We start from the raw sequence: 9107 nt of genomic DNA, 5'->3' as shown, positions 1-9107 counted from the left end.
GGATTCAGAGTCACACAGTTCTGGACCTAGAGGAAACTGGATCATCCTCCACGTCTTCCCCCACCCTCACTGCACAAAATGCAATCCCAAGGCCCAGAGATGGGCGGGAGCTGCACAAGACCACACAGCACGTTAGTGGCAAAGTTAGAACTAGAACTCAGCTCTCTGGAACCTCTGCCCAAGACTTCTTGAGAACATGTGGCCTCCCCTGGTGAGCCAGAACAGATCTTCTCCAAGACATTGACCTGTAATGCCTCCCAGTATCCCCACCCCTCATCCAGGGCAGGGCCCAAAGGAAGCAGTCATGAACATTTACAAAATGAAGAAATAAAAAAATAAAAATATTTATCTAATACTTTCTGTGTGCTAAACACAGCAGGCACCAGCTCTGCTACTCAAAACCTTGGTAAGTTGCTCATTTTGATATAGAAAATATCTTCTGTGGGGAGGAGTGAGTGAGTACACGAGGAGGGCCCTCAGTTGTGAATGTCAATGACCAACGGGCACAGGTAGGGTGAGTGTTTGACACCCATGGTGAAAGCAGGTGTGCGGGGCTTGTGTACTGTAACCAGCTGGACATCATGGGAACCCGGTCCAGGCTGAGGTGTATGGTCCATTGGGCAGGCAAAGCGCTTGGCCATGCTGTAGATGGGGCTGCGGTTCTGGTAGACAGATGGCTCAGGGCGGGTGTGCATGGCTGGCCCAGGACCTCCTGCCACATTCTTCTTGTAGAACCAGTTGTTGTCTGTGGAGGCCAAACTATAGCAAGGAGCAGCTCGGTTGATGGGGATGTTGGGCCCCAGGAAGAGTGGCAGCTGGTAGTGGTTGGGGGCCGGGTTGGGGTCCATTACTCTGTATGGGCACCGGTAGCCGAAAGTGTACTGCGGAGCCCTGCGTTCTCCAGAAGGGTGGGCCTTCTCCAAGCAGTAGTGGCAGGAGGCTGGGGTGGAGCTCAGGCCTGAAAGTGGGCGAAGGTGGGGAACTGAGGCCTTGATTAGCCTAATGTGACTTCACTAGAGCCACCTTAGCTTTGGACAGGGAGACTTCCAACCCTACAGGATCTATGGGCAGGTGAGGGACTTAGGCCATCCTGACATAAGAATGTGACACTATTGTCATAATATAAAAACCATGCCCTAGTCAGTGCTCAGTGGTTAGAGCATTGATTGAAGGGTTTCAGGTTCGATTCTGATCAAGGGTACATATTCAGTTACAGGCTTGATCCCCAGCCCTAGTCAGGGTGTGTGCGGGAGGCAACCAACAATGTGTCTCTCTCATATCGATGTTTCTCTCTCTGTGTCTCTCCCCCTGCCTTCGAATTTCTCTAAAAATCAATGGAGAAAAAAATATTCTCAGGTGATGATTAACAAAAAGAAAAAAAACACAAGTGTTATCAGTATGTCACCTTGGGCTGTCAGCATTCTGACATTGTCCCAATGGCAACACCAAGAAAACATCCTGAAATCACTACAGTCCATGAGCTCGTTAGCATAGCGATATTGCTGCCCCTATATGAGGCCCCTTGTATCATAACAATCACCCGACACATGCATAACATTGGCTTCACCACATAAGTACTATGACACAGACATGGTGACATCAGTGTCTTGATGTGACATTGCAGGGAGATGCCAGCATCCACAGATACACCTGGAGAGGAGAGCATTGATCCTTTGACCCCGCTCAGGTCCTAAGGGTAGACCTCCATTCTTCAACCTCCCAACCCCACTCCCCACCCCATCTTACACAGGTTAGAGATGCGTTCCGCCATGGGGATCTGCGGGCAGCTGGACAGTCCAACCCGAGTTATTTTGGGATTCAGGAAATAGCAAGGCCCAGGGTTGCATATGTCCATTATCCCTGCAAGGCAGCCACAGAGCTCAGTCAGTCACAGAGTCTGTCCCCAGGTGAGACCCTCCTCCCCAAGAAAGGAGTGAAGGGTTCCTTCTCAATTCCTCAGGTTCTTGGGTGTTTTGGGAACTTTGATTTCCTCATCTGTAAAATGGGGCTTTTAACATTCTCAAGAACTTGTCCAGAGAGACAGCTGCATAGCAGCTTAGTCCACTAGTCAGTGATGGTGCCAAGGGGTCATAATAGGCACAGTGGCTATTGTTAGTTTTAAAAAGGCGCTCAAAATAAATAAACTGATGAATAAAATAGGTCCATAGGCATGGATGCATGGGACAGACTTGAGAGGCCTCAGAGGGGAGGAGGAAAGGGAAGAGATTAACCAAAGAACATATATGCAGAGCCCATGGACACAGCCAATAGTGTGGTGAAGGCCTGGGGAGGGATGGGGACTGGGTGCAGGGAAGCAAAGGATGGGGGGATGGGGAATACAGGTAATATTGTCAATAATAAAAAGGGGCCCAGCCTCAGTTATGGGGGTACCCTGCTGAGGTGAATATGTCACCCAGGAAGGGGTCTGGCAGGCACCCTAGATCTCAGACTCCCAAATACATACTCCTGCCCAAGCTCTCTTCTTGCTGGCCTTGGCCAGCAGTTCCAGCTCTTTTGTGATCCAATGCTCCTACCCTTACAGGGGGTTCCAAGCCACCTGGAAAGCCTTGGGGGCCACCATTCCCACCACTTTCCCCCAATCTCCAGCTATTCCTGCCAAGCTGCTATGGCAAGTGAATCCATAATAGCCAGAACTGAAGGGTTCCAGCCAACGACCAGACAGAAAGGAGACCCTGCTCTGCCAGCTGGACAGTGACAGCATCCCTCTAAAGCTCCCTCGGGAGGTCCAGTTGGGAGATGCCCACAGAGTTGCCTTCAGAGGTGTGGGTCACTTGGGCATCCCCGCTGACATCCATCTGGACCTAACAGATAACCTTGGTGTCCAGTTCAGGGCAGGCCTGCATTCCCAGGGACCTGTGGCTACAGATAATGGCTCCTTTCTCTCATTACCACCCCCAAACATCTAACAATAACCCTACACCCAAGGTGTGGGGAACACTCACGCTTCTCTGAGTGCTGAGTGTGCAGAGTGCAGGCTGGCTCCTGGAACATGGAGCTGTCATGGCCTAGGTAGCCTGTGCAGGATGGCCGCAAGTACTTGGCAGACCCCGGACCTATGAGAACAGACAGAGCAATGCTCACTCTGGGCCCACAAGATCAGAGGCAGGAAGCCCCAAGTACAGTGCCCCATGAGAACTTCAGGGTCTTTGCTCCCACTGATGTCACACTACCACAAATCCGACCATCTAGCTGCTTCCTTGCACGAAAGGCAGTGTTCCCAGATAAATGTAATTTCCCTTGGATAGGCACTGCATAATAAAAAAGGTAATGGTTACAATTAATTGAGAACTTATTCTGTGCCAAGTAATATACTAAGCATTTTATATGAATTATTTCAGTTAAGCCTCCCAACAACTCTGTAATGTAGATACTATTATTTCTCCCATTTTACAGATGAGAAAACTGAGGTTTAAAAATATCAATTTGCCCAAAGTCACAAAAGCTGGTAATGTGAAAATTCTGAGACAATCAGCCAACTGAGCTCAAACATTTAACCATGCACTAAACCACCTCCCAAACAGCAATAATCAGTCATTAACAATGTAGTAAAAATTAATGTTTCTGCTTTCATTTGAGATTAAGGCTCAAGGGAAGGGGAGGGAGCTAAAGCTGGGTTAAAGGCTCCAATAAATCCGTAGCCTTTTTTTAAAGGTGGCTTCACTCCATGCCACATCCTCCCTTCCTTTCCTCCCCCCTGAAAATTCCCAGCAGTTAATCACTGCCTGCAAGGTTCAGCTTGGAGGCACACATCTTCTGTGGACTTCAAAGAGAGTCTGCAGGAGACAAGGCAGGAAGGCTGGGACACCTTCAGCAGCCCAGCAGAGAGAGAAATGGGTCCAAGCTCAGGGTGGGGTCAGGGGGCGTTCTGCTCTCACCTTTGATCATCGCCATGATCACAGGGGTCTGCTTCACCTCTTTCCATGAGGGAACCTGCACCTTCTTCTCTGGGTGCTGCCCATAGAACACAGAGTTCCTGGACCCTTTGGGCAGTTTCATGGCTGGAACCAAGCTCCAATAGCATCTAAGCAGCAGGCAAGGAGCTGAGCTGGTGTGGGGCTTATTCCAGGTTCCCCTGCCCAAACTCCTGAATCCACTCTTCCCCACTCCAGAGGTGTTGTGGGGGCTGAGAAGGAAGACAGTACTCCAGCTTGAGCAGCTGAGATAGTCTAGGGTGCAGCAAGCCACAGGGCTCAGGAGACAGGACCTGGAGATGACATCACTGCAGAACATAGATTGTGAAGCATGGTGTTTATTTCTGTCAGTTGCCATGGTGCCTGAACTGTGGCATAGAAATTCTATGCTAGCAGCTCAGTTGTAGAACCCTGAGAATTCCACCCAACCAGGCTATATTGCCTGAAGGGTCCCCAGGACACTGGGTCAGGGAAGGAAAACAGTGAAGTGGAGTGACAGAGCCAGATCTTCACTCCTGGTGGGTGCCCTAGGGGTGGGAAAAGGAATAGAAAGAATGGGTAGGTCATGGGTCAAGGGTTCCTGAAGCCTGCATAGCCCTTTAGGGTGACCCTTTACCTCCTGCCCCTCCTACCTATCCCTCCCTTCTATCAAAGTCTGTTTCCTTGGGAAAGGATAAAGCCAATTACTTCACACTAAGGTTCAATAGCTTTCCAGATTTTATCCCAAGGCCAGTATCTATAGAAATCTATGTCTAGCTCAAGGAATACTTGCCTGCCTGCTGGCATTTCAGGCAGGGAATGAGAAACAAATAAAGGAGGATGGAGGGGTAGTTCTGAGGCCTTAAGAAGCCACTTCCTGTGCCTGTGGTCAGGAGCACCCCTGGGTGGAGGGGAGTGTGAGAGAAAACATATGATTGATGTATGAGCCCCTGGGCAGAGGAAATGCTGGAGATCTCTTCACCCCTAAAATCCCAAGTTTTGGGGGGCTCAGGGCCTGCTTATACCAACCAGTTCATAGCTCAGATTGGATTTGGTGGGAACCAGGTAAGAGGGGTTTCTATTCTGGGAACAGATGACAACTGGCTTTAGAGAGGGTTTCTGTCACAACACCAGTACATAGATAAGGAAACTGAGACCCAAAAAAGAGAAGGACTTGCCCAAATTTTCTCCTCACATCAGTAGCGGAAACAGAACCACGACAAAACCCAGGGCTCTCTTTGGATCACAGCCTCTGATCTAATGGAAACCAAAATATGCTGAGCACTTATTCCCACCAGCAGGCACAATAAAGATGGGGAGTGGATCAGCCATACATGCTGGCATTCCAAAAGCCCCTTGTCGGACCAGAAGGCTCAGAACAGATGGCAAAGTCCCACCCCAACAGCAGCAGAGCTGCCCATGCCCTCACATCACCTATGGAGTAGCCAAGCCTCTGATTTCTGGAGAGGTGAGGCTTGGCAAAGCGGGGATTGGCCCTACTTCAGTTCGTCTGGGGCCATGGGCAGTGCTGCTTCCACACCCCATGCTCGTCAGCTTTTCCTAGAGGAAGCTGTGAGCTTACTGGGCTAGAGCCCTGATGGCCTCATGCCAATAGGGGCCAGATGTGGGGCCAAGAGCTCCACCTTCTTGGTATTGGTGGGGAGGGAGGACGGGGGAGAAGTTTCCTGGTATTTCAACCCAGGGAGCCTTCCTTCCACTCCCCCAACCCACTACCACCTGCATTGCTCCTGGCTGTCATCCTTGTGCACAGCTCTCTTGGAAAAACTGAGCCGTTCTACAACCCTGCTTCTGCTTTGAATGCAGAAGCTCCCTTCCTTCCAGCTTTCACAGAGACTGGCTAACCCCTGGAGACAGACGTCCTCTCCAAAGCTTCTGTTCTGTCTCCGATACACCTGTCCCTTCGAGCCCAAGGTAAGGGTTCCTTGTCTCCTCAGTACCCACCAGGCAGTGTCTACTCCCTGTCAAAAGTGAGCTGAAAGCTCATGGCTCCTGAACACTGGATTTTCCTTTATGTCATCCACCCCATCTCCACTCTGGTCAGCTTGCTGTCTCCCTTTCCAGAGATCATTTCAAGCATGGTTCATCCCCTCTTCATGCCTGGTCCTCCCTCCAGCCCCTGTTCCACCTCCTCCTCAGCTAAGAAAAGGGAGGCCTCTCCCTGCCACACCATCAGAACCACCTGCTTCCACCATCACCTGCTCTCACTTCCTTCTGGGGCTGGGAAGGACCCTCTAAGACTCTCTCATCTCCTCTGCCTCCTCAAGAACATTTGCTCTCCATGGCTCCTCTCTCCGCTTTAACCCCTCATCGGACCACTTCTTAGCTCACTCTACATATCCATCTATCACAGACCATGTCCCTGGCCCTGCACACTTCATCACTACCTAGATCCCTCCAGTCCACAGCATTTCCCTGTTGTCTGTCCACACCTCCCTTTCATGCTTCGACTCTCCACAGGCTGGCTTCAGACTTCAACTATGATCTAAATGTGGAAGTTGCAACCAATGGACACTTTCACCCTTACCCAATTAACCTCTCAGCAGTACTGGACCAAACTGACTAACCATTCTCCCCTACTTGTAGCACCTCCTCCTGGTTCTAAGATTTCTGGACTTCCTTCCATGTCCCCATGTGCCTTCATAAGCTTTCTTCCTGGCTCTTCTTCCTCAACCAACCTTTCAATGTTGGCACATGCTTATTAATTACAAAGGGAAACAGTAGCTTTATAGAGAGAATCCTGGCAGGTAGCACATCAACCAAGTAACATAAGTTAACATCATCCACAATGAGACAGAGAGGTGTTGTGTGCCTCCAGAAAGGGTGCACTGAGGACACAGCATCTCTTCTGGGCTGTCCCCACCAAAGATACATAACCTGAACCTAATTATGAAGAAACCAGATAAAGTCAAATCAAGATTCACTTTACAAAATAACATTTCTGAAATGTCATGAAAGACAAAGAAACACTGAAGAACTTTTCCAGATTAATAAAAACTCCAGAGATATAGCAACTAAGTGCAACATAGGAGCCAGAATTTTCCTTTTGTGGACAAAAGGGATCACATGCTAACCTGACAAGCTCAGGGAAGGCCTGCATGGCGGTCTTGCAAACTCAGAGACCTATAGTAACCACAAAGGATGGTCTGAAATTAAACTTTAACTAAAAGCAGTTACGGTGGATAGTTATGTACGAGGCTGGTATCTTCACTAACAAGGTCAATCTTTACCTTAACTGAGCCTAGACCCCACCACCACCCCACCACCACTACCACCACCACCACCCCCTCTCTAGTCTATCACCAATGGACTTCAGGTAACCCACCTACATCTCTTCATTTGATTGCAATGTATAAAAAGAGAGGAAAACCCGCCATTCTCCAGAGCACTATCCCAATCCATTGAGATATTGCTTCCCAGCAATTGTCAACAGTTTGGCTCAAATAAACTCACAAAAATTCTTTACAGGCTTGAATGTTTTTTACATTAACACTCTGCTATCAAGGATGTTATTGGGAACATTGGCAAAACTAGAAAAAACGTCTGTGGCTAGTTAAAGGTATTGTACCAATGTTAACTTCCTGATTTTGTTTGCTATACTCTGATTGTGAAAAAGACGGTCCTTGTTCTTAGAAAATACACACTGAAGTATTTAAAGATAAAGGAGCAGCAGTATGTCTGCAACTTACTCTCAAATACTAATAGTTCAGGAAAATATATGCATGTACATAGAAAAGAATTGAAAATGTGGTAAATATTAACCTCTGGGAAATCTAGATGAAGGGTATGTGAGAAATATTTATAATGTTCTTGCTTCTTTTCTGGAAGTCTGAAATTATGTCCAAAAAAAAAAAAAAAGATGTGGGGAGAAAAAAAAATGTTGGTGTGTCAGAGTTCAGTCCTGGGGCTTCCTGTCATTTGCCACTACACTCTTCTTGTCTGAGTAGTCTTATCTTCTCTTGTTGCTTAAGCCCCATTAACTGTACCCCAACAATTCCCAGATATATGCTTCTGGCCCAGACTATTTTAGGGGCTTTAGGCCCACATATCTGACAGCCTGCACAGCATCACTTAGTTTTCTCACAAGCATCTCTAAATCAACATCCCAAAGCTTTTCCCATGGGATGCCCCTGCCACCCATTTATCTCAATGAATGGTATCACCATCCATCCAAGTGCCAACACTAGAAAATTGAGTTTGTCCTATACATCTCACTTGTCCCTACTCCCCATATCCAACAATCACCAAGTGACTTGGGGAGTCTGTGAGCTCCCAAAGGCAGGGTTTCTGTCATTTACTCTTGGGTCCCCAGCCCCCAGCATAGTACCTAACATTTCTCTAGTGCTTGAGAAATATTGTTGAATGAATGAATGACTCTATTCATTGATTGATCAAGGAAACATCACTCCTCCTCAAAGAAGCAGAGTTCTACTCTGTGAGTCCCAGACACATTTCCAATCTGGCTCACTGGACTACCATTTACAGTTGTACAGGTTTGTATCAGCTACCTTTTGCTGCATAACAAAACTGTCTTCAAAATCTAAGGCTGGCCCTAGCCGGTTTGGCTCAGTGGATAGAGCATCGGCCTGCGGACTCAAGGGTCCCAGGTTCAACTCCGGGCAAGGGCATGTACCTTGGTTGCGGGCACATCCCCAGTAGGGAGTGTACAGGAGACGGCTGATCGATGTTTCTCTCTCATCGATGTGACTTGGGGAGTCACATCGATGTTTCTGACTATGCCTCTCTCTTCCTCTCTGTAAAAAAATCAATAAAATTTTTTTTTTAAAGAAAAAAAATCTAAGGCTGTTTCTGTAGGTCAGGAATTTAAGAGTGGCTTAACTAGATAGTTCTGGCTCCAAGTCAAGATGTGGCAGTCAAGATGTCACAAGTAGAGGAGAAACCAAGATGACAGCATAGGTAAACACCGGAGATTGCTGCCTCACACAACCACTTCAAAAATACAACTAAAAGATGGAACGGACATCATCCAGAACCACAGGAAGGCTGGCTGAGTGGAAATTCTACAACTAGAAGGAAAGAGAAAAGCATACTGAGACTCAGAGGAGGTGCGGTGCGGAAGTAAAATACAAAGGTGAGGAGGTGCATGCGGAGAGGGCTGGCGGCTGAGGACATGATTGTCTTTTTCAATCGGGAGGGCGGCTCAGGCTCTGAGCTCCA

General features: G+C 48.1%; 1 protein-coding gene across 1 annotated transcript; it reads right to left on the bottom strand.

Annotated features, from left to right (window-relative positions):
* Positions 1 to 311: 311 nt before the first annotated feature.
* Positions 312 to 4225, bottom strand: ODF3L1 (outer dense fiber of sperm tails 3-like 1). Its single transcript, XM_006774582.2, has 4 exons — positions 3897 to 4225; positions 2964 to 3074; positions 1747 to 1860; positions 312 to 958 (listed from the first exon to the last, which is right to left on the bottom strand). The coding sequence occupies exons 1-4, from the start codon at positions 4015 to 4017 to the stop codon at positions 477 to 479; spliced, it is 828 nt and encodes a 275-aa protein (XP_006774645.1). The 5' UTR covers positions 4018 to 4225; the 3' UTR covers positions 312 to 476.
* Positions 4226 to 9107: the final 4882 nt, after the last annotated feature.

This window comes from Myotis davidii, unplaced genomic scaffold (genome assembly GCF_000327345.1).
Source record: "Myotis davidii unplaced genomic scaffold, ASM32734v1 scaffold687, whole genome shotgun sequence".
NCBI lineage: Eukaryota > Metazoa > Chordata > Mammalia > Chiroptera > Vespertilionidae > Myotis > Myotis davidii.
This window is presented reverse-complemented; position numbering and strand designations above follow the sequence as displayed.

Excerpts from the sequence above, each read along its gene's own strand:
- ODF3L1 (XM_006774582.2), bottom strand. The coding sequence starts at position 4,017 with ATGAAACTGCCCAAAGGGTCCAGGAACTCTGTGTTCTATGGGCAGCAC. Across the intron at positions 3,075-3,896 it reads GATCATGGCGATGATCAAAG|GTCCGGGGTCTGCCAAGTAC; the intron begins GTGAGAGCAGAA and ends CTGTTCTCATAG. Across the intron at positions 959-1,746 it reads GGAACGCATCTCTAACCTGT|GCCTGAGCTCCACCCCAGCC; the intron begins GTAAGATGGGGT and ends GCCCACTTTCAG.